Source organism: Zonotrichia leucophrys, chromosome 1, assembly GCF_028769735.1.
Source record: "Zonotrichia leucophrys gambelii isolate GWCS_2022_RI chromosome 1, RI_Zleu_2.0, whole genome shotgun sequence".
NCBI lineage: Eukaryota > Metazoa > Chordata > Aves > Passeriformes > Passerellidae > Zonotrichia > Zonotrichia leucophrys.
The window spans coordinates 92703601-92728444 of NC_088169.1; the positions used below are offsets into that span (position 1 = coordinate 92703601).

At 45.8% G+C, this 24844-nt stretch overlaps 1 protein-coding gene across 3 annotated transcripts; it reads right to left on the reverse strand.

The window, feature by feature from the left end:
* Positions 1-1501: 1501 nt before the first annotated feature.
* Positions 1502-12977, reverse strand: NHLH2 (nescient helix-loop-helix 2). Of its 3 annotated transcripts, XM_064722442.1 has the most exons (4): positions 12949-12977; positions 12549-12723; positions 5020-5097; positions 1502-3095 (listed from the first exon to the last, which is right to left on the reverse strand). In XM_064722442.1, exon 4 carries the CDS (start codon positions 3073-3075, stop codon positions 2644-2646), a length of 432 nt encoding a protein of 143 aa, XP_064578512.1. In that variant the 5' UTR covers positions 3076-3095; positions 5020-5097; positions 12549-12723; positions 12949-12977; the 3' UTR covers positions 1502-2643. The 3 variants fall into 3 exon arrangements, with proteins under 3 accessions (XP_064578512.1, XP_064578503.1, XP_064578493.1); XM_064722433.1 differs by lacking the exons at positions 12549-12723; positions 12949-12977 and adding an exon at positions 5289-6461; XM_064722423.1 differs by lacking the exons at positions 12549-12723; positions 12949-12977 and having other exon boundaries at positions 5020-6461.
* Positions 12978-24844: the final 11867 nt, after the last annotated feature.

Below are 24844 nucleotides of genomic sequence, written 5' to 3' on the forward strand. Positions count from 1 at the left end.
TCTCAGTTGTCTCAGGGATGGTAAGAGTGGAATAACTCACAAGATTTTCTGACTTCCTGCGCCTGTTCCCCCACACATCCCCATGCTGTGCTCTTCTTTGCCCACAGCACAGCAGTCTTTCTGGCTTGTCACTTGGGCACAGGGTCACATGGCTGGGAACCTGGGACTCAGGCATTATCTCAGCCTGTGCCTCTGACACGTGTGTGAGACCCCCAGAAGGGGATGTGAGGCCAGGGGGAATGTGGGGTTGACACCTACAACTGCCAGTGGCTGCAGTCATCATACTTTACAGGCAGGTGTTGCAGAGCCCTCTCTCCCCCTGAAACATGCATTCCCAATGGTCAAGAAGGAGATAATATGTTTATCTTTTCAGTAACTAAGTCCTCCCAAATGCTGGTAGCATGAAGGCTTTTTGGATGGCAGGATTTATAATATCACTCAGGCAATTACATCAAACTCAACACAGCACCCTGATATTGAACCTAAGAAACAAACCTGTCCCAAAGGAAGCCAGCTCCAAAGTTGGTGGTTTTATTTCAGCCCTGAAATGTAGGATTTGAAACCTGTGCATTGAACTACCAAACCAGGGTGTGCTCCCTTGGGACATGGCAAGCATGTATTTGTAGGGAATGGAATTAACAGTCTCTCTGACAGGTTTTCTGCATGGAGCTTTTCAGCTGGTCAAGACCACACTTAATTAAATCGCTGTGCAAAGTGTCAGCCATAAAAATGGGGTAGAGGGAGGATTTTATCTCTCCAGCAAGTAAGAACGGGTGATGCAGCCACCAGAGTCAATGGCAGCATTCAAATTATAGGTATAATTAACCCCTTGTGGGAAACAAGGAAAGGCTTTAATGAATAAGACAGTCTCACATTACTCAGGTAATAACCTGTCTGCCATTGAATCTGTATCTGTTCCATGTTTCGAATGACAAGATTTGGCAATTGAAGCCTTGTATGAAAGATTATGGTTGAGGTTTTCTAAAGCAGGGAAAGGGCAAAAGATTTTTCCTTGGTTTCTGTAGAATAAGACCTGGTCTGAGAGGGATCAAAGCTGAAGTTAAACAAGAGAAAGAAAACCCAGTGTGCTCAGGCAGGACACAACACATACATTTGGGTGGCAAAGCCAGGCATTTCAAAGAGTGAGGCAGCAAAACAGGTGCTTGCAAGCATCAGATTGGATTGTACAGCTTGAACTTTGGAACATGTGACCAGATGCCAGTCATGATGAGACCGGGAGAAAGTGACAGCAAGGGTTCTGTGTCTCCTTTGCATTTGGGCAGGGCAGCCAGCTGAGAGTGGCTGGAGCAGGGGAGCTGTGCTGGAGGGACTGCAGTCCGAGTCTCCCTAGGAAGAGGCAGGTAACCTGTTGAAGCTTCCCAGGCACGACTTGAGAAGCCTCTGCAATCCTTATTCATAAGGACATCTCTTGTCTGTCTTACAGAAGGACCAACAGGGAAAAATAATTAGCAAAAAACAGCTTTTATTTGATACTTTTATTTATATGCAAAACAGCTCACCATTCATGAGAGATATGAAAAACGCATCAGATAGAAACCAGATTTATCTATTTTCACTACAAAATATTGCATTATATAAAGCAACATAGACACACAAAAAAACCCTGAAAAAGACTAAAATCTTTGGATAGCAGATGTGGTTTTTTTTCTTTTTCTTTTTTGTCCCTAAAATGCGCTTCTTGTTTTAAGAGATTCACAGCAAAGAACATGAAACATTTTCAGGTTATAGAATTTTTTTGGTTGTCACAAAGGAAAGCAGTCCTGGATTTACTTTTCTTTCTTTTTTTTTTTCTTTTTTTTTAGGAAAAAATGTCCTTTCCTAAAAATATACCACACACATACACACCCACGCTCACTCCCACACACATGCATGTGTACACACACGCACATATACACCCACAAAGAAACTACTTCCCTTATAAACGATTTGCAAAGTACTTTTCAGACGCAACTATAGATCAGAATAACAACAAGTTTTAAAAAAAAACCTCTCCTAGTTAAGTGCTAGTGGTTGTTGATCCCACACAAGGAAAGAAAGAAAAAAGGTCAAGAACAAATGCCTTGATATATATAAAATATACTTATAAACAGGGAGGGAGGGGAGGTTTGTGGTACACAAGTGCAATATAATTGGAGGGGGAAAATAAATTAAAAATAAAATAAAATGAACACTGTATTGATCCCAACAAACACTCATAAAGTCAAACATAATATTCCACAGGAGAAAGTGTAAACACCCGACTATAGAAACCAATTGGCACGAAGTATCCAAAGTAAAATTGCCACCACTCTGAAAAATAAATAAATTTTGAAAAAAATAAATTGTCAACTCCTTCTACCATAAATAAAAAATAGTTATTTTTAACTGCACCCATGGGTCACACGTTTAAGGTCACAAGTAGATGTTTTTGGATATATATAAAGGGGCACTTGACAGCCTGAAGAGACAATCCGGTTTTACACTTCTCTTCGAAAAGCGGGCTCTCGACCGGGCGGGAGCCGTCCGGGGCGGGGTGAGCACAGCAGCGGGGACCCCCCGCCAGCCGCCCGCCCCGGGAAGGCGCCGCGGCCGGACCCGGGCGGCGGGACTGGGGGTCCCGGGGCTCCGCGCGTCCGCCGGGCGCTACACGTCCAGCACGTGGTTGAGATACGAGATGTAGCAGATGGCGAGGCGCAGGATCTCGATCTTGGAGAGCTTCTTGTCGGGGGGCAGGGTGGGCAGCAGCTTGCGCAGCTCGGCGAAGGCCAGGTTGAAGGCCTCCACGCGGATCCGCTCACGCGTGGCGTGCGCCGAGCGGTACTTGGCCGTGGCGCGGCGCCGCCGGCGCTTCTCCTCGCGGCTCAGCGGCGGCGGGTGCAGCCCGGGCCGGCCCCCGCCGCGGCCCTCCCCGCCGCCGCCGCCGCCCCGGCCCTCGCCGCCGCCGCCCTCGGCGGGCTCCGGGTCGGAGACGCAGCAGCTGAGGGCCTGGGCGTCCGCGCCGCCCAGGGACTCCGGGTCGGAGGGCGCCGAGGAGGGGTGGTCGGAGTCGGCAGCTTGGTCCGGGCTAAGCATCATCTTGGAGGGGGCGGAGGAGCCTTCCCGAGACAGAGAAGCAAAGAGAGCGGGTCAGGGCCCCGGGATACAGGGGCAAGGCGGGGAGCAGGAACACGGGCAGGGACACGGGGGACATGCCGGTCCCCGCGCCCTGCCCCCGGCGCCGGTACCGCCCGACCGGGGCGGGGGGAGAGGCGGCTGGACGAGTTGCGGCTCCTTCAGAGAGTACTAATGAGAGCAGTACCGGGGATAAACGATACCCTCATTTATCCATCCCTTCTCTAGCTTTTGACTGCAGCTTCAGCGGAATATACTTCCTGCCGTTATTCCCTGCGCTTCCTTGGGTCTTGAAACAGGCCCAGAGAGCAATAGAGGATTCTTTTTTCCAAGCAAGCTAATATCCAGTGTTCCAATAATATGGTGATTCCCCGCCCCCCTCTCCGTCCAGGCCCCCAATTTTAATATAATCCTTTCTAGCCTGCCAGTTTCTGCTTAACTGTTTCTCTTTCGGAAACACTCTATGGGATCCAGGCTACAGACATGATACTTTTAAATACACAGCTCAAGGCTCCACAAATATAACAAGGCCAGTGGGGAGATTTATTTCCCCAATCCCTGGGGGATCCGATGTATCTGCTAGGCTCTCCCTCTCTGCTCTTTTCTCTGTGCTCTTTCTTTTTTTCTTTTTCTTTCTTTCCTTTCCTGATGCTAATCGTGCAGATAGCGATTTTCTAGCGATCAGATGGGAATGTTTGGAGAGTTTCCGTTTCCTAAGCGTAGGATTCAAAAAGAAACAAAACCTCAAAGCAGAGGCCGAACTTTTCCATCCCTTTAAATTTTCCCTCCTCTCCCCTCCCTGCGCGAAAAGAGGGGGAGGCTAAATAAATAAATAAATAAATGCGGACGTGCCTTTCAAAAGAAAATTGAATCGTATCTTCTTGCGGCCTCACAGAGCACCATCTGTCATGTAGACAGCAATACAAATCCGAGCGCGTCCGTGGACATGCCGGCATGTAATAAAACAATACATCAGGCAACTAGTGAATAACCTTGGACACAAATGTGTGTGTGTGTGTGTGTGTGTGTGTGTGTGTGCGTGCGTGTGTGCAGCTGGGGTGTCGAGCGAAGTGGGGAGCGAGCCTTATGGAGGAGGGAACATTGCATCCCCCCTTCCCCCGAATTAAGATTGCAAACTATTTCCACATAAAGTTTCCAGGGAAAGTCCCAGTCGGGCCTCAGACCTGGTTCGGAAAAATAAACTATTATTATTATTGTGGTAATAATAACAACAGCAACCACATGGGCAGGAGGAGTTCTCCCCAGGCAGGGATAGAGCCAAGCTGCCCCAACGGGGCGAGGCGCGGGGCACGCGTGGCGGGGCACAGGGGCTCCGCCGCGGGCCGAGGCTCAGCGCTCCCCGAGGTGCAGCCAGGGCTGGGGAGTGGGAGACGAGGGCTCTTCCTTCTCTGGGAAAGGGCCGTCTCTTGCCAGGGCCGTCGGAAACGCTTCCTCTTCGATTTTTAATAAGGAGCGTTAATCAGGCCCACAAGGCAGGGGTAGGGAAAAAACCCCATTAGCGCGCAAGTCAGGTATCAGTGATCTCGTGAGGCAAAAAGATACAGAGGAAAGGTTTAAAATCACCTTTCAACTAGCACCCAAGCGAGGGGGCTTATGCAAAAAGCAGGTTAGAGAGGCAGGATTTGCAGGCTGATTGTACGAATACGGGCAATTAAAGCGGTGATTCCTGAAGAAAGTTGCTTAAAGGTTTCTCTAACGGTGTGTGTTGAATTTTTCGCTTTGATTTGGATTTATCTGTACGGTGAGGTTTGGCGAGCTGATCTGGAAAGAGGCTCTTTTCCCCCTCCCCCCTCTCTATTAAAAAAAAAATTCAGTATTTTTATTATTACAGTAAACCCATGCCCTCTGCTACCTGCAAAAGGGAAAGATATTGTTAAGGCTGCTTACCTCGGCGGAGCTGTTTGGATAGCCTCTCTGTCCAGGTCCCCTCGCCCCCTCGGCGATTTCTTTACAGTTCAAATGACCCTTCGGGAGCGGAGCATGGAAAAATTAAAAAATCAAAATCAAATAAAATTAATTACGAGCGAAAAAGTGTCCTGCTCGAATGGGGAAAGGCAGATCTCATCCCTCGCCGCGGCCTCCAGCGCTCCAGAGATGGGAGATGTTATACTGTCGTGTTTGTTTGCGGAGTATAAATATCAACTTAAGTTACTTACGATGCATCAGGGGAGAAAAAGCGTTTCCCCATCAAAGTCCTCCTCCGCCCGCTTGTCCGGGGCAGCGGCTTCAGCGCACCGGCGGCTTCGGCCGGTCGGTTTTAGAGGAGGAAAGTGCCCTCTCCCCCGCTTTTCTTCCTCCTCTTCCCCGACCGCGATAAATAACAAAAGGGATGCGGCGACAGCACCGGCACCGTCCGGGATTATTCCCTCTCTCCCGCCCCCTGAGCCTCTCCTTCCCTGCGGCAGCCCCGCCGCTCCCGGGCCGGGCCGGTGGCGGGGCCCGGGGCGCGGAGCCCGGAGCGCGGGGCGCGGAGCCCGGCGCGGCGCTGCCGGCTTTGTTCCGCCGCGGCCCGGCGCGCAGGCACGCCGCGGGTCGGGGTAACAATGCGTCGCTCCCTCCTTTCTTCTCTATTTTTTTTTTTTTTTTGGGGGGGGGTGGGGGTTGTAACGTGAGGTTTTGTTAATTCACCGGTCCGGCGGAGAGGGGCAGGAGCTGGGGAGACGCCGTCGGAAAATGAATGTTTGGTTTAGTTCTTCTTCTGGTCCTTCAAGAACTGGCGAGGGGAGAAAAAAAAGGATAAACGAAACCCCCATCCGTCCCTGAGCTTCCTAACTCCTCCTGCATCTTTCGAGTGAAAAATAAAGGAAAATATGCGAACGCTGAAAAAGAAAAACAAAACGAAATAAACGAAAATCTCGGCGCGGGTTCGGAGCGGCTGTGAGAGATAACGGCGGTGCAGGACAAGGTACGCTCACATGCATAAAAAGAAAGTGCAGTTCCTCCTCCCACCCCTCCCGGAGCGGCAAAGAAGGCAAGGAGGGGTGCGGAAGGTGGCAGGGGCGAGACAGACAGACGGAGCAGAGATGCGTGTGGCTCCACTTCTGGTACCAAAGGGTTTCGCCTAGAGATGGTCGGAAGAGATAAAGGCTCGGAGAAAAGGGGGCGGCATTTTTTCCCTCTTAAATTGGTATTTAATGGGAAAGCCTATTGGACAGAAACCTGGACACGAGTCACTTAATTGGACTTGACATCTGTCACAGTGTGGGAGTTTTCACAGCCCAAATATTTTCAGCAGATCAGATTCTCGCTGAATCTGTGCCACAAATTATAACAGTCGAGAGCAGCCCATGATATAAACCCTAGCCTCTGGATATACAGTCTCTAGCCATGCTCGCTCCCACTGCCGTCGTCTCCCCCCGCCCAAATATTGGATACCCACTGATCTAGAAAAACACCGCTGGCATTTCGCATGTAAGCTAATAAATAAGCTTTAAACATCAATTTGCATCATGTACACCAAGCTTGTGCAGAATCATCGGACTGGTTTCTTAGCTCGTTTATTTTGGCGGTCCCCCTGCCCTGTCTCCCACCCACCCCCAATCCCAGTGCGTGGCAGGCACGGACCTGTCAGAGCCAGGGGGACAAAAGGGCTCCCTCACTCCCTCTGCCTCCTGCCCTCCCTGCTCCAGTGCACAGACAATGAGGCGAGGGAGTCAGCCATGAGTCTGTGGCTTTTCTGCTCTCAGGAGACTGCATGGAGCCAGGCCCCTTCGTGCCTGAGTCAGGGGATGCCTGTGACCAAAGTGACTCCTCTTGCTGTCACCCTGTCCAGCCCCTGCCAGATGGCAGCGCCTTCTCTGCTCTGATCCCCATTACCCTTCCTGCAGATCCCTTCAAATGGGTGCCATGGCCACCTTTCTGGGTGTAATCATCTTCTTCCGTGGGGACTTTTCTGTGCCAGAAGCCCCCAAAAAGGGGCAGCAGGAGGGGTGGGTAAGACAGAGCAGAACTGATTCTGCTGCTCACCAGCAGCTCAGTGGGTTGTTCTGGGTCCCATCAGCAAGAAGAACAGGGGAGAGGTGGTAGGAGGACACTTGCAGGGATCCCTGAGGGTCATCCATATGCAACAGGCTGGAAGATCTCTGAAAGGGGAGAGATTCTGAACTTGATATGATTTACAGGACCTTAACAAGAATGAGTTGAGTAATACCTGAGTAATTTTGAGTTTTGTCTATTTTTTTTTTAATGGTGGATACTGTTGCACAGACTATAACCCCCCTGCATGACACCTGGCCCACCTGGGAAAGAAATGCCTGAAAGTGGATCCTAATGAGCACTTCTTCCAGGGAAATTTGGGGATTTATCTCTCTTCCCCTACCCATAACAAGTCTCCAAGGCAGCAGGAGGCTATCACTTGCTCTGACCCCACATACTGGCACTGGTTCCATGGATATCCAACATGATCTCAGCAGAGCTTCTGCAGATTCTTGGCTAATCTATTCTTGCCTGCACTGGGACATGCCAGGAAGATTCAGATGCAAGTCACTGAGGCTGTGGCACATCCCCAGTCAGCCCACCTTACTGGTAACCTCCACAGGTGCTCTTTGGAGATCAGGATCTGAGCCGTTCAAGGTCACTGTGCACCACATTCCAAGACCCAAGATGCTATTCCATCAAATGCCACAATCCCAGACGTCAGTGAGAAAGCTGTGGAGGAGACCTTCTCCAGCTCTTTTTTGACTGTGGCTCAGTGCTGGGGGCTTTGGCTTGCAGTGCTCCCCAAGGTGTAAGTCTGAGGCCTCAGCCCACAGAAGCTGCAGGTGATGGAATAAGTAGCTGGCTAAGGCTGCCACAGATAACAGCCAGGAAGCTGCTAATTCATGCAAGCCACCCTGCTCTCTGCTACAGATGCTGCCATCATATGGCTTGCTTTTTAGTTTTAATTTTCAGGAAAAGACCACACAGTTGCTTCACAAGGCTGTTCAGTTATGATGGACATTTTTGACACCTCGTAAAGCACTGGTTACTGGGATTCTATTACCCCAGTGCTCCACTACCAGATGTGTTAAATCTAGAGGATCCCAGTTTGCCCTGGGCATGACAGGCCTGGGGTGTCTTCCCAAACCTCTCTGCTGAGATGCTGCAAATCTTCTCACATCAACTGCAAGACCCAGGGTGTAGTCCACATCTTTAGCTTTAAAATGCCAGTCAGAAATGCTGGAACTGACAGCCTGGCTCTTCTTTGACCTAATAAAGCCTCAAAGCCCAGAAACAGGGCCAAATTCTCCCAGCAGAGAGCTCTCCTGACTCTCACCACTCACACCTGGAGCAAAAGGCTGCTTTTGAGAGCTCAACATATATGGGGCCAACTGACCCAGGCATGGAAGTCACCTGAAACAATCAGAAATTGAGAGACAAAAGTGCATTTGATGGAAATGAAAAGTTCCACTTTGACAAAGGAAGATGACTGTAGCTCTCCCTCAACCATTTTTTGTCTTTTCCCTTGGAAATAGCTCATAGCAAGTGGAGACCATCATGTTGGCAATCAGCATGGTCCCAAAGAAAGCTGCATAGATGCAAAGACACCTTATGATTTATCCCCAAATACACACAGAGCCAGCCACAAGTCTATGGTTGGCCTCTTCACTAAGCAAGCATCTCACTGCCATCAAGGCAAGCTAATATTCCTACATGGTTTCAAAGATGCCCTCAATGGCATGAACAGCATTGATTTGGCTTTTCCAAAAAAGGTGGAACTGCAACCTACAAGCTGCACCTGATGAAGAGAAAGTGAATAGGAAAAACAGTCTCACAACAAGGGTCTCCAGCCTGTACAATGGCCATCCAGGGGTATTGTATAGCTGTGGCCTTACTGCAGACTAAATCCAGGACAGTGAGCCTTGCAGCACAGGTAGACATGAATCTCCTGAAGGAGAATTCGGGATTTCATTTTGCCATGCTGGAGGGCTGTAAGGGAGTCAGGAACATCTCTTCTTCCTTACCTGGCTTGAGATGTTGACTGGCTGGAGGTACAGGAGAAGGGGAAGTGGATTCCTGGGGACAACACTGCAGCTCACACTGCTCCTTCCAGCAACATTTTAAGTTTAATGAGAATGAAAGTGTCCAGAGAAAGACTCCGTATGAACAAAGCCACACCAAACCTTTGCTGGGGCCATCTTACTGAAAAGCAAGTCAAGAATCATTCTATTTTGACTTCCGGTGTTGCTGACAAGCCAATAAAACCTTATGAACTAGACTGCTCCCTAGGTAAGTCCTAACACAGAACTAATATTAGTTAATTCATTAATGATAGCCAATAAAAATTGCCCACTCCTGTGAGACTTACAGTAAAGTATCACAGGCCACTAAACAATATCAAGTCATAGGTGATCCTGAATTTGTGACAGAGACTCTTAACTCATGGTTTTTCAGGCTTCAGTGGAATCAGACTTTGAAAAGGCAAGATTCAGAAGAGGATTGTCTTCAGGATGTAGTACAAAGAGACAAGACAGAAAACAGTGCTGCCACGTGATGGTATTTTATGAAAAGAAGGCACTTTCTTGTGTGAACATCTCATATTCACATCAGACAATGCTTTGAAGGTGATGTCATTTGTGAAGATAGCCTGGGTTAGTGGGTAGCCTCTGAAAGTCTAAAAGGGTGAAGCACTAACACCCTGAAGTAGCCATATGTCCCAAGGAGATGTCCTTATGGCCCAGAAAAGTAGAACAATGAAAGAATACAACTGCTCTCTTCAGCACTGGGCCAGATATTAGGTAATAATTTTTCACTTTCAGCTTGAGCAAATCTCTCAGGTCTGCTGTGGGGAGACATCAAACATGAGAAGCCAGGATGCTGCTTTTATGGTGTTGCTTGTCAGAGCAGAGCTGCACTTCTATTACCTCCATGTCCTCTGTCTGCTGAAAGGACAGCTTTCCAGGATGCTTGAGAACATCCATTCTCTTTTACAGCGTACGCCATTCACGTTGCTGGCATATGCTGCCCATTGAAATAAATGGAGCTTGTCACTCTTGGATGTGTTCCTTGGAAATAAACGGTCAAACAAATTAGAACGCTGAGCCATGAAAATCCTTGTCCTTTTGAAAAATCTGTGCTGGATGTAGCTCATGGTTTCCTTAGACATTTGGGTGATATTTTTTGTTTTTCAATTGGTCATGTTTACTTTCTCTGAGGCTGTTTTAATAACAGGTCGGGAGCTTTGAGGCTGCTGGCAGGAACAGCCTGCAGCTGGGTAAGGGGAAAAATATAATAGTGTCCCATGAACTGAGGTACTAGGGCCACCAGGTCTAGATGTGAGGACCTGGCTGGCCTTCACCCTGGCTGAGGTCTGCCAGTGTTTGTGGGACAGGCAGGACCCTCAGCTGCTCCATCACAAATACGAGTGTGACTTTCCTGGGAGCAGCTGCTATGTTTAAACCAGTTGAGATGTATGGCTCTTGGACAAAATCTTCTTTTTCATCTGATTGCAGCCTTTGGCTTATGTCTCTTGGTCTCCACTTACAGTCTTTTCCTTTGCTTGTTGGACTAGAGGAGACATGGCATTAAGATCCAGCTGCCACTGTAAGGAGCCAGGTGTGCTCATGAGGGTGGTCATGCCCCTTCACCGCCATGTTGTCTGGACCTCTCCAAAGATTGTCCCTGTGATGTCAGATACCCAGCTCTCCTGAGAGAAGGGTATTTTGAGAAATGGAGGATGATGAGGAGTTTTTAAAGGCAGAAGGGACCACTGTGAGCATCTCTCCACAGGTGGAAGGCTACAGGACTTCCCTCTTAATTTCCTTTAGGAGCATTTTTCAGGAATAATACCCATTTGTGGTTTAAACATTGATGGTGGTGGAGGATTCCCAATGATGCCTGGAAAATTACTCCACCAGCTGTTTCTCCCCACTTTTGAAAACATTGATGTGAAAAATGAGTATGCACACCTTCAGCATCCAGCTGTGGGATTTTCCTATATGTTGGCCTCTGGATTAAGAGTTCTCTTTTATTATGTTATCAGGCTTAGGTGGGATTTTTAAAACAGGCATATGCATGTGTGCTGTACTGCTGATATGTCTGCATACATCAGTTATTAGCTTGGACTTTCTGGTCATGCAGAGCATAGCTACAGTTATTACTGCTGCTCAGGTCAAATGTCTGGGAATTTTGGACAAATGGGAAAATTCCACCTGGGCAAACATTTCAGACAGAAAGAGAAGACATGCCTGAGTGAACCCAGACATCTGTTGGTCCTTCCTAGGTCAGTATTCATTAGTAGTGGCCATATCAATTCTTCAGCCTTCTTTTTGTTAAACTGAACAAGATTCAATGCCTTGTCATTATGCAGAAGAGACCAAGTCTGTTCTATTTGTAAGGCTGTTCTGATAATGGGATCTTTTCCATTCTTCCTGTCCATCTTCCTGGACCAGAAATGTGATGCTTAGCATGCCAAGCTCCAAATGTAGAACAAGAAATACTTACTGTGCTCTACAGTGTCTGCAAGACCCTAATGCAGCCTGGATGCTCCTGGAACAGATTTATTAGGGAGTCATATCACACTAAAATTATGTAAAACACATGTAAAAGAATGTCCGCAGTGGGTTAGACAAAGGTATCTTGTTTACAGCATTACCAAAAGAGGGAAACCTGTAAGAATAACATAAATCTACAGTGATACTGCCCCCACATAGAGCCCTGACATCCAGTTAATTAAAGTTTAATGCATTGGATGAATTTTCCTTTTCTGAATTTGTCAAGTTGTGATTTGAATGCATGTGACTTTTCAGCATCCATAATTTTCCATGGAAAGGACTTTTCTGTGATCCATGTGATTTAGGTAAATGCATAAAGGCATGCTTGTAAACATGTTTGCAAATAAGATAGCCAAATTTGCTGAATTACTGTGGCTTCTACTGCTGATGAGCACATGAAGAGTAGCATTGAGTATGTGGGCAGTAGTGCCTTATGTTTTCATTGAATGAATTTGGTTGGAAGCATAAACAGTGGGTGGATTAAAGCCAGTGAAGAAAAAGAGGAGGAATCTCCTGCAGTCTGGGTAAGAGGAAGGAAGCAAGACCAAGACCTGTTCCTTGAAACTGATCACCTCTAACTGACCTGGGCCAGGGTCTGAAAGTGAGTCCAGTCATGCACAAGCACACACAATCACTATACAGGCTGGAGCCATGGAAAGTGTCCATGTGGATCAAGCACTAAAGGAGTTAACAAAACAAGCCAGAAACAGAGATGTGTTAACCTTTACAATGAACTCGATAGCAATCCCCACACATAAATGACTAGGGAGGAATTTGTGAATTAAGTAGGACAAATAGGAGGAACTTGGTGATTTTTATACATGCCTGATGCACTAAATGGGGAGTGTGGGTTTACGTGGCTCCCAGACACACACGGCTGGCAGGCAGCAGTCAGTGAATTGAGGGGGAGGCAGACACCGTGTGCTCTGCCACTGAGGACCTTACCTGTGCACATGTGTGCAACTGCTGGCTACCAGGGTGAGGAAAGAAAAAGTAGATGTCAAGTGTAGCTGGCAGCCAATGCATCTGTCTTCTGTCTTTCACTCACCCACAGTCGAGGTGGAACTTGGCTATTTTTAAATCTGATGTCTGTGTGTGTAGCCATGGGGAATGCTCTTTCCTATGAAAAAGAAAAAAATAGAAAAAGAAAAAAAATAGAAAAAGAAAAAAAAATTATTCTGCAGCCACCTGCATTCCATAAGCAGATGTTTCTCCCTCTATCGATGCCAAGCACCCCAGCCCACAGGCTTCCTTCCTTCACTCGGAAGCAGAACTTGTAGAACAAATCCGAGTGATCATTACTGGACAGTAGACCAGGGAAGTAAAGCTGCCATGCTTTTCTTACCTTACATGCAGGGTCTCACAGGAGGTACCTCACAGGTACTCTGCCCAGTTCAATGTCTTTTCCCCAGTCATGGCCAGTATCAGCCTCTCCTGGAATGAGCAGGAAGGTTTTCACTGGTATGTGGAGTGTTCAAGACCATTTTATTTCTACTTGTATACCTTAGGCCAGCTGTAACTGGCTTTATGCTGGCTTCTGTGAGTTGTATGGTCATTCCTGGTGAAGGAGGAAAATTGATTTATTCCAAAAAGTCATCCAGGCCTAACAAATTGTTTTTCCTATCAAAATGTTTCCAGGGAATACAATCAGGTGTCTGAAAATCCACTCATTTCCCACAGAGGCATGCATCATATCCTAGGCTCCATCCCTGTGCAGGCTTAATGTCCTCCAACAGCTGCTTCTCCCTCAACTTCCAGAGCTCTGGTTCTCTGGTCCTGAGCATATGGAAGGTGGTGTTGGGTCTTCTGGGTCTTCAATCATTTCCATTGATCACCTTCTCCATTCCACTGAGGCTATGTAGCACTGGTGTCCTGATTTTTGAGATTCTCTCTGAACTTAAACCAGCTAAATCACTAACTGCTGGATGTTCCTCTCCTTCTACTCCCATAATTTTGAACTCTGTCTTTTGGTGTGGGGTCTAGAGTCAGTTTTGCATCCTCTTCTTTGACATATTTCCTCATATCTTTCTCAATATGAAATTTGTTCATTGGACACCGTTATCCTTCCTGCCTGGACCCCTATTTTCCCTTTTGTTTCCCCATGTTGCTATTTGTTATTGTTCATCGTAACCTCTTCTCAAACTACCTGGTTGGGTGGTCCCTTATTTGAAGGGGAGAAGTCTTAACAAGAAGAGTGGCTGGTGAGGACTCAGTCCAAGCGAAGAACACAGCCTCCCTGAAGGAATAAAATAACCTCTCTTATCTTTTCAGGATTTCCTCATGAACTCAGACCATTTCTATTTGTATGTATGACAATGCTTGATGCTTATAGGAGCTCTACTGAAACATCCTAGGGCAGTAACTCGTTATATATATGTATACATATGAATTCAGATAGGCACATTTGTAAGGCAGCTTCTTTGGATTATTCTCAGGTTCCAGATTTTCTGCTTGTCTTCTCAAGACAAGTACACTTTAGGGCTTCAATTAAAGATAAAATAAATAAAGCAAAGCAATTGTATGTCTAGGAAATGTCATGTTTTTATTCACATTCTAATTTACTCCTCCTTCTGTGGCCTCTGTGTTCATGTCTGCAGGGTTAGTATGAGACATATCTGGTTAGGGAGTCTGGATTTTTTCTGGAGTCATGATTATGTAAAATTACAGTATCCCCTCAGAAAAGTGCTTCTAGCCCTCATGGTGTTGAGATGAATTTGAAACTGTGCCTGGAGAGAGTTAGACGCAGAGAAGTACGAATGTGTATGAAGAGTACTGAGGTCAAAATTCTATGAGATATGAACTATCTTGCATCATTGTGATGGGGCACAATTTCATCATTCACAGTTACTGACAAGATTTTTAATAAGACTAGAGTTGTAGTAGGATGCTGTAAAGCACTTGAAAGACCATATGGCTTAGCAGTGTATGAATTTCTAGGAGGTGAAGAGTGCCTGATGTTGAAGGCTGTGGGATGGAAGATGCTTCCATTTCTGCATATTGTAGTTAAATGTTCAGCTCTGTGTAGCTCCACTTCAGCAGTCTTTCTTATCCCTGACAGGGCTGTGCCCGTTGCCCCAAGAAACTCTCACTAAATGAGTGGAAAGGGACTTTTTACAGGTGTAGTGACAGGACAAGGGGGAATGGCTTCAAAATGAAAGAGGGTAGGTTTAGATATTAGGAAGCAATTCTTTACTCTGAGAGTGGTGAGGCACTGGCACAGGTTGCCCAGAGAAGCTGTGGATGCCCCAACCCTGTAAATGTTCAGGGTCAGGTTGGATGGGGCTTTGAGCAGCCCAGTCCAGTGGGAGGCGTTCCTTCCTTCCATGGTGGGGGCATTGGAACTAGGAGATCTTTAAGGTCTCTTCCAACCCAAACCATTCTATGATTCTATGAGCCAATTCAAACCTTTCTTCACCAAGACTCAGATGTCAGGAGCTTTTACGCAGAACAGTCCCCTGCTTACCTCCATGAAGCAGCTTAGGATAGAGCAGTAACTAATGGTGCTCTGCTAAACCAAATAAGCTCATGCTCTCAGGTCTGCTGATGCTGTCATTCTCTGATCCCAGTGTTTGGAGAAATTCCAAGGGAAATATTCCACAGACTGATGGGACTTAAAGTCTCCATAGGGTCTTTTACAAAGCATGGCATCTCTTTGGTTTCAGAAAAAAATGAAACCTCTAAGCTGGTTTTGGTCTGTAAACAACCTTGCTTGCTATTGACCATAGTTTGCTTATATTCAGGGTCCAGGTTTAAAGAAATAAAGTTAAACTTTTGACTGTCTTGAAGTCCTTTTCTGGTTTTCTCAGGTAAGGTCTCTCCACTGCTCACTTTTTCCAGAGTCTCTTAGAATGAGGACTTCGTTGTGAGTTGTCCCCTTCTGCGTAGTGAACATGAGCTTCCTGACAACTGCTGCTCTTCAGTATTGAGCTGAAGATAATGCAGTTTGATTCACCACTCACTTAGGGCTGACAGAAGAACTGGCCAGTCTTTTTGTGGCAGTTTAGGCTACTTTCATATCCAGCTTTCTGCCCCCTCCACCAGCCACAAGTTATTGCCCCTGTGACAGAAAGTCTCAGCAGCTCCAGTTCATCATCTGGTATCTCAGTGCTTTTAAGCTAATGCACCAAACTTCACCACGGCAGAGCCACAGGAGGATGCACATTCTCATCTGCCAATTCTGCAAAGGGAGTAATGGGAGGAAGGTCACCAGGAAGTTCTTAAACTGCTACTGTGGGGCTCATCAAAGCTCATCTGTCGGAGCACTAGAGTGAATCAAGTTACTGGTAATTGAGATCAGTATCACTGCTGTGTGCCTGAGCAGACTGCAGCTTGCAGGGTATGGAGGCTCCAGCCCAGCTCTGGGTCCTTAGAGCCTTAGGTCCTAAAAGGAAAGGTCTTTGCTTTTTTTGATGGATTCAAGATTTCATGACCATATCCATATTTTATATGCTATAGCTGGAAAATGAGTATGCTGTTCATTCGGAGCTTGTCATCTCAAGGAAAATTACAAGATGGGTCACAGAAGGAAGCAAATTATGGACTGTAGCTAATAAATGGCCATTTACTAGGGCTGCAAAGACTCGGGAGATGGAGGGTCTTCCAAGGCTGCAGTTTCACAAGCAAAATTAACATTGCTGCATGGAGCTTGACAGGTTTATTCAGGCTCTTTATGCAAATCCCTCAAGAGAAAAGAGATCTCCTTTTTTGTGAAATGGGGAGCATGGGCAGGTAGCTAGGGACGAGAGAAAGATTAGAGGCTACAGATTGAGTCAAGCAAGGCTTGGTTTTGTCCCTGCTCAGAAAGTTTGGAGGGAGACTGCATTAAGGAATGTAGCCTGGCTCTGGAATCATGCCTTCCCAAAAAGCTCAGCCTGGCTCACAGTCCATTTGCAGGAAAGCAGGAGGTGGGCCTGCACCCGCTGCAAGCATCAAGTAGGGGCGCCAGTGCGGCAGGTGGCTCCAGCCCCTCTTATGGCTGCTCGGGCATTTCCCTGTGACATATCCCTATAAAAGCCAGAGGCATCCCAGAGCCTCAGCAGAGACTGAGACTTTGCCATGGTGCAGACATTGGTGCTGGGCTCCCCCTCACCAGCTGGACTGCTCTTCCAGCAGCCAGGAAAAGCAATCATTGGCAAAGGTAATGAGATGGAGTCAGGCACACTATGTAAATACTGTTTGGGCTACATTCATAATCCCACACCATGAGCCACATTTCCATGAGAGAGGCAGTCTGGCCCCCTTGGATAAGTTTAATCATTTCTGACATGAAGACTTCTTCTCCTATTTCATGACTTATTTCCCCAGTATCATTTAAATGTATTAAAACACTGTTAGTGTAGAAAGTAGGCATCATGTTAGCATAATATCTAATCAGAACTCGTCTGCCTGTCCCCGCAGGGTTTATTTATTTATTTATTTAGTGTCTGTTTGTGCTGTTTTCTTGTTAGATTGGAAAGCCCTTCCTTGACATACTCATTTGTTCTGCTGTGTAATAGAATAGGATCCTTCAGAGCTGCTGACATCTGCTTTATTTTTGAGATCTGCAACTCTCAGCCCACAAAGCAACAATGATAATAATAATAGCGATAATAATAATCATAGTGCTGGGAAGCCTGAAAAGTGAAGTTAAGCATGAAGAGGAGAAGACAAAAAAATGTGAGAGGAAAAGAATGGGGTGGCAAAGAATGTTTTGATCACTGGGAGTGTATTTTTATCGGCCCTGATTCTCCCCTGATTGACTCATGCTTTATGATTGCACCGCCCTGTGGACTGCAATTAATTTCTTTGTGACTTGCAATATTGCAAGGGAGAGGGGATCAGGCACCGTGGTGTGTGTGATCAGGACACTTGTTCATGGGTATATTCAGCCCTGTTCTCACTCAAGTGCATTGCTTTGATTTCTCAATGGCATTGCAGTATTGATTTTGAAGGGAATTAGTTTCTTCAGAGCTCCTGAAGATCTGGCCACTGTGATTTCTCAGGGACTTATTCAGCCTCCTCCCCCACAACTTTATCCTTACATGTCACAGCTGAAATAATTGGCATTGCACTATATCAAACTGGCAGGATGCAGTCCTGAAGGCTGGGGGAATCAAATCCAGAGCAAGCTTTGACAAAAAGCTTCATGAGGAAGAGAGTTGTTGGGCTAAGCACTGTCCAAAATAGTGCCTGACTGCCCACTCCAGGTCATCTTGTCTGAATCCAGCTCTGTACATAGCTTTCTACTAAGGAGAGGAGATTGTACTGCAAGGACTACATGACAAGGAAAGATATGAAAAGGAAGGAAAGAAGAAAGGAGTAGGAAAAGAGGAAGGAGAAATTACTAAAAAAAAGAGGAAAAAAATGAAAAAAAAATTTCTTAATATTCTTAGCAGTAAGATCAGGTCATGTTGAGCTTTGAGCATTCTGCATAATTTTTGACTTGAGAAGGAAACAAAACTTAGGACTTGTGGTATTGAAAAGTTAAGTTCTAAAGACAAGTTTCAAGGCTGATCTCAATAGTTGTGGCCAGTGGATAGGCAGACAAACCTATTGCTTGAAATTGGTGAATTTACCTCATTCTGAGCAGCTGAGAGCAAGTGGCTCTCTTGTTCTTTAGCCTAAAGCATTCTGTAGCAAAAACAGGGTGGCTGAGCAAGTACAGAGACCTGAAGAAGCCTAAATAGCTTCATTAGCAAAGGCACAAAACCACCCAGGCCAAGAAGCAAAACTCAGGCTCGAAGATTTGTTGCCCTCCACCTTTCAGAGCAACAGTCTGGGCTGAAGACTCTCATTAATAATGGTTTTACCATGTCCCACTTCTTCTGGCCCAGAGCTTGGGTGTCCCCAGAGCCCCCAGTGCACACTATTACTAGCACTGATGGCATTATTTTTTACACCAGACATAGGTGTGATATCTTGCAAATATTGGTAGGGTCATCCTTCTGCTGAGTTCCATATGAATATCACATGCAGACATAGGGTAAAACAAAATAGAAAATGGGCTTATGAAACTAGAGATGGTAAAGATTTATGAGGTCCTATCTCATATCCTCCTGTCATATGCTTATAAAGGATCACACCTCTCTTACTCTTTTGCCTGGTTTTAAATACTCTAGCCATAGGATTTCTGTGTCCCATGGAAGGCTCTTCCATCTACCAGTAGCTCTCATATGCTCAAAAGGTGCTTCAGGAGACCTTCTCCAGCACCTCAACCTGTGTCAGACCCACAGAGGACATGCATGTTCTACAGCTTGTCTGATTTGCCACTATTTGAGCTACATCAACCTGTGGCATCCCTCAGACACTTAGAAGCATTCCATCCCATTCCATTCCATTCCATTCCATTCCATTCCATTCCATTCCATTCCATTCCATTCCATTCCATTCCATTCCATTCCATGTGACCATTTTCTTTCAGGAACCACTAGCAGGAGTGGTTTCCCAGGAAGCTGATGGATTCTTACACTTGTCATGAGTGACTCTGTGCCACCAAGCTGCATGGGCCAGCCAAGTCCTTCACTGGCATTGGACTGTGCTCACCACTCTTTCACACATCGTGATTCAGGCCTGTGGGAGAGCCACAGGCTCGCTGGCAGCCTCTGTCTTTACAGGTCTAGATCACATTTTCCTTCTGCTACGTCCTGTATGCCTTCTTGTTTTGCTCCTTAATGCCGTCCCACAATAGTTTCCTTGCTCTTGTGAATAATCACTGTCTGTGCTCTCCACTGGCTGCTGCCAAGAGCTGCTCTTCCCATGCTCTTTCCTCAAAATAAAACTGTTTTTCCCAAATTTAGGGTTATTTCTATTGTTCCTCAGTTTCTCCTTATAGTTTGCTCTTGTGTCTGTGCAAATCAGGCATTTACATTTAGTTCACTAGGCAAAAAGGACATTTTGGAGATATTTAAATTGTATCAGTGCTTGTACTCCTTAGTGAGGCAATGCTTTTGAGTTTGAGAGTCAGATGATGAAGTAATAATACTTTTCTTGCCCTGTTGGTTAAATAAGACTTAGAAAAGCTCTGAGAAATTTGAATATGCCAGTGGTTCTTGGCATAGGAGAGGCTGGAGTGGGCCACAGTCTCTTGAGTTGGGTGGGCTAAGTGTGCAGACAGAAAATGAGCTGCAAGATCAGGATGCAAATTTATGGCAAAACACTGAGTTTGGCTGAAATGGAAAAAAAAAAGAAAAAAGAAATAAAAGTAGAAGGTATATTACCTCCACTGAAGGGAGGAGAGGCCTTATGGCTTACAGGCTGGCTGATAGGACTCCTGAAAATGAGAGCAGGTGATAACAGGCTGTAGGAAAGTACTTTCTTGTAAGAAAAATTTGCTACCATTCCCAGCTTAACCAATGGGAAAATATTATCTAAAGAGCAAGAACAGAGAGCTCTGTTTGATGAGAGCCATAATGGGTGTCATTTCAAGAAGAATCCTCACAAGCACTGTTAATTACCTATCCAAGCACAGTGGCTCATATTTTTATACCTGAGTGAATAAAATTAATCTCAGATCTTAACATCTAAATAAAAGTGTCATTTATCTCCCACAGCAGCAAAGGCTAGAGAATTTATGGCTGTACAGGAGCTCTGAAGACAAGGCCCTATTTGTTTCAGTGTGTCTTCATTTTTGGGAACTTAACTATGTTCACCCAAACTAAGATGTTCTGGGCTCTGCTCCTATGGATGTGATCATGTAATCCACAGCAATTTAGCCAAAACAGAGAAATCAACTACTCAGAATTTCTCTCAGACACCAAACATGCCAGTTTTCTTGTACTCCTGTGTCACATCATTATGGGATATTGATTTCCATTACCATGTATTTCAGAAAATTCCCTGGGTAATGCTCTGGTGATTTGCTCCAAACAGGGCACCTCAGTAATATTTTGGCAGACAGGAGAAACTGTCAAGCAAAACCCTGTCAACCCAACAGACCAAACTGAGCCCACTGCCCAGTTCCTGTTCCTCTTGCAAAATCTCTGAGATGGAATTGAACTGGTTTTCATATTGGTTCACAAATCAAGCGAGATTTGGGATCATTTGCTTAAAAATGCTGTATCACATGTTGCCACCTCTCAGTGTGATAGCTCAGTGAGAAAACACTGCAGTAATAATGGTGCCCTCCAGCCCTGAGGATAACAAATACCCAGTTCTGCTGGGAGATAGATGCATTGGTAATTAGCAAATGTTTGAGCATGCTGTGCCCTGCCAGCTTATACCCAACCTGATGCTAGGCTTCCCATTCAGTTTTACATCTATCCTTGGTGATGGTGAGGAGCCCTTTAGCATCTCTTACTGTACAATCAATGTCAGTAAATCCCTGGTACTTCTCTTAAGCTACATCAGTTGACACAATATGGGAAAGGTAGTGGAGAGCTAGGAAGTTTGATATGAGCTCCAGGTGGACTCTTAACAGAACCAGAACCATCAATTCTGTCATAGGTTTTGGACTTGTTATCCCGGAAAAAAATGTTAAGGGAGCTGGCCATGAGTACCAAACTTGTTTAAACACCAAACACTATTGAAACTCTTGCAGGAGAGCAGGAAGACTGAAAAGTAGACAGAGACATGAATGTTTAGGGGGGTTGTCATTGTGGTCATATAAGGTCAGAGAACATCTGCTTCTAATCGAATAAACGGAACAAATTTTATCTGAAGCAATACTTGCCTTAAGACATGACACTGCTCTGACAGTCCTGGAACTCAGCCCTTCTTGCATGTGTGATCCAGTTTCTGTTCATTTCAACAATCCCACACATGATAGCTGGACTCTTAGCCTTCTTAGGGCAATTTTGTCCCTTAGCTAGTGACACTAATCCACTGTCACTGCCTTACACTCAGAGAGATGCAGGACACTCCTGATGAATGACAAGGGTTCAGACAAATAACCAGTGTGGTCAGGGGGATTACATTAGACCTGATCAGACTGCCATGAGATGACTTGTTATGTTGCCTTTTCAGTTTCTTCATTGCAAATCAGAGCAACTTTATTGTTGCAGAAATATTCCATGTGACTTTTTACAGGGGTGGCTGAGAATAGAAGATGACTTTGTGCCTTCATCTTCCTTGAAGGTATCTAGAAAAAAATACTTACAGAGCTGTAGTTCACCATCTCCAGCATCTTCTTGGCTTTCTGATTTGCTTCCCTTCTATGCTTCCTTGAGGAGAGATAAATAAACCTTTCTTTTAAAAGGACTTATTGAGAGAAGAAACCAGGAAATCTGACATTTCTGAAAATAAGGATTTGGGCTATAGGCCATCTTCAGGATTTGCAGAACTATTCCCTGAGTTTGATAATGCTCACGGCTATTTTTCTTTGCTGAAGTTTGGATTGTTGTGTCAACTAGAGTAAAGGTCAATCTATGAAGTAATGTCAGATATCAGTGGGGTCAATATCCTGTTTCGAATGTTCCACAAAACTCCAGGAAAGAGAGGTCATGCACATGACTAATCTTTATGGAGCAGGAATACAAATCTGGTCCTCTCTACCCACTCCTTAAAGTAGAGGCAGATTAACACCTTCTTGAGAGCTGGTCTCAAAGAAGCCCCACGTCAGACAACCATCAGTCCCCTGCCCTCTCCTGCCTCCCCTGGCATCAGACAGGTACCATATTTAGGAAAGGATGATTGTCATTTCGGTATTTAAACTAGATATGGTTAACTTCAGGCGCTGGCAGTTACCAAATTTTCGAGTTGTCCACTGTTCCTGAGAACAATTTTCAAGGTCACCTGAGTCCCCATGTTCTGAACATGAGCCAATTTCCTCACTTGACAATCTCCTCACAATGAAAGTACCATCCTCACTATTCTTGACAAGCATCCTGGGAAGGGATCCCCAGGGACCAACTCCCATTTGCTGAGATCTGAATTCATTTGTGTCTGTAGAAGAACAATGGAAGGGATAAAGATGAGCTATTTAGCAGGAGTCTTGGTGCCATTGACATGCCTGGAGTGGGGTTTATCCCCGTTAACTTCTTATGTCCCCACTTCATCTGAGACAGTTCCTCCTGGCTCCCTTTGCGCTCACTGGAGAAAAGAAGACATGATGATGATGTGACACATCTTGCTTATTTTAGATGTTTGTGGTAGAGGGATGTGAAATACTCACCAGAAGGACCTGTTTCTCCCCAGTAAGATAGTTCAGACTCATGACTGGAGATGCTCAGCACTGATCACATAAATCCCACCCCCAGCTTCCAAAAGAGGCCCCTGCAAGTCACATACATAGGTCTGGCCTTCTCCCCAGCTGAGACTCTGCACCTTGCACCTCCACGCTGGGCCTATCCATTTTCAAATCAGTTCATACTGGAACTGGAAGTCCATTTCTTCTACAGCTGACAGCAGCAGAAAAAATGGACACCCTTGCTGCAAGATTTCAGACAGGTTCTAAACTGTCTCATTTTGGTATCTCCCTACCAAAGTGATGGTACAAACACCAGTATTTTTTGAGATGCTGTTGGGATCTTACTCCAATCCTTTGTCCTACAATTCCAAAAGCCCTTTGCAATTTCTTTGGTTATTTGGCATTTCCACAAGGGCCTTGGAGAGACCCAGTTTTTGTAAGTGTTGTACAGACATAGGAGTTCCTGCTGGGAAGGGTTTCAGCAGTTTTGCTTCTGCCAGTCACCTCCAGGCTAGTGAGAATGTCCAGACAATGCACAGGTCCTCAGAGGTAAGCTGCAGGTGAGGCAGCTCCTCTGGCTCCATCTCTCACATCCCCATAAGATGTCCAGAGTGTAGCTGCAATCCTCTTGGTGGCATGGAGCTGGTGCTGGAGTTCTCCCATTGTACCCACTCTGTCCTGGGGAGGGGTGAGAAGCTCTCATTTCTGTTCAGAGCCCTTTTCACATCCTTACAGAGAGACCTTGTTTGGCCTGACCAATTGCAAGGAGGGGTCAGCGGTTGCAGGGGCAGAAGTGCGCAGGGGCGCATTTACTGCACTTCCGTGGGCTTTCCCTTGGATTTGACCTGGTATTTTTATACCTCTATTCCTTGATCTCTCTCAGCCTCAATCTCCACCCTCAGAAGGAGACAGACTTGCAGGCAGTGTAAATGATTGCTGCTCCACCCAAGGCAGTCCCCCAGAAATCAGAGCAGCTGTGGACCCTCTTCTCACCTCTCCCTCTTTCCTTTCTTTCTCCTGATCTCTTCACTTCTTTGTCTCCCTCCTTCCCACTTTTTCTGCCTTTGTTTTTTTACCCTGTTCCCTCATGATCTCCCTGTGCCTGTGTGTCTCAGTCCCTCTCCCCGGCTCGCTCTCTCTGGAGACAGGTCTAGTGGCCTGGTTGCCATCTGCTGCCTGGGTTGTTTTTTGTGTGAGTGCGTGCGCGTATGCGCGCGCGCGGGTGCACGTGGGGCTTTTTTTATGAGGTTGAGATCAGATGGCATCTAATCGATCGTCATGGTCTCCATGGTTACCTGGGTGACAGAGTAGTTGGGAGAGACACATACTCCAGCCTGGGGCTGTCAGACCATTCCTGAGAGAAATAATAAAAAAAAAAAAAAAAGAAAAAAAGAAAGGGGAAAAAAAAAGAAAAAAAAAAAGAAAAAAAGAAAGAATAAAAATCAAAGCTCTTCCATCACATTTTACGCATTTACATCTTCCTCAGATCCAGGAAAATGTAGCCTGCACTTCTGTTTTACATCATCACCCTTTGACTTGGCTCGAGGAGGAACAAAGCAGACTTGTTTTTCTTTCTGCATGGCACAGGCACAAAAGTGAACCACATCTTTGGGAGAAGCTTCCCTTTCCCCTTCTGCTTCTCTGAAAGGTTTGATTTTTTACCTTTTTTTAATCCCCCCCAGTCACTGTTGTAACCATAATGATTATTTTTATTCTTCTAAATTGGTTAGTCTCTTGAATTGACTAAAGGCAATTTCCCAGGTATTCTGGGAAAAGAATTACAATTTATTAGTATATGAGCAGTATCTATTTCTCCCTGGCCTCAGCCCCTAACACTAGACCATCTTCAGCGCTTGTAAAAGATCAATCAATCTGTATATTATTTTTTGTTTGAAGTGTGATCCTAAGGATGAATTATTGAATTAGGTGAGTTTCTTGTCTTTAAAAGCAGATTGAGTTGGGCATGGCAACATCCTGGACCATGGCAATTAGTGTGTCAGGAGCATGGGAACAAAAACTACACAGTGCAGAATATGAACCTGCATGATCAGGGGAGGAGAAGGATACTGCTGCCTTTCAAACAATGCCATTGTGGCAGACACCCCTCAATAATCCAAGAATTTCACAGAGTTTGCCTGCA

Coding starts and splice junctions, on each gene's coding strand:
- NHLH2 (XM_064722442.1), bottom strand. CDS start 3,075: ATGATGCTTAGCCCGGACCAAGCTGCCGACTCCGACCACCCCTCCTCG.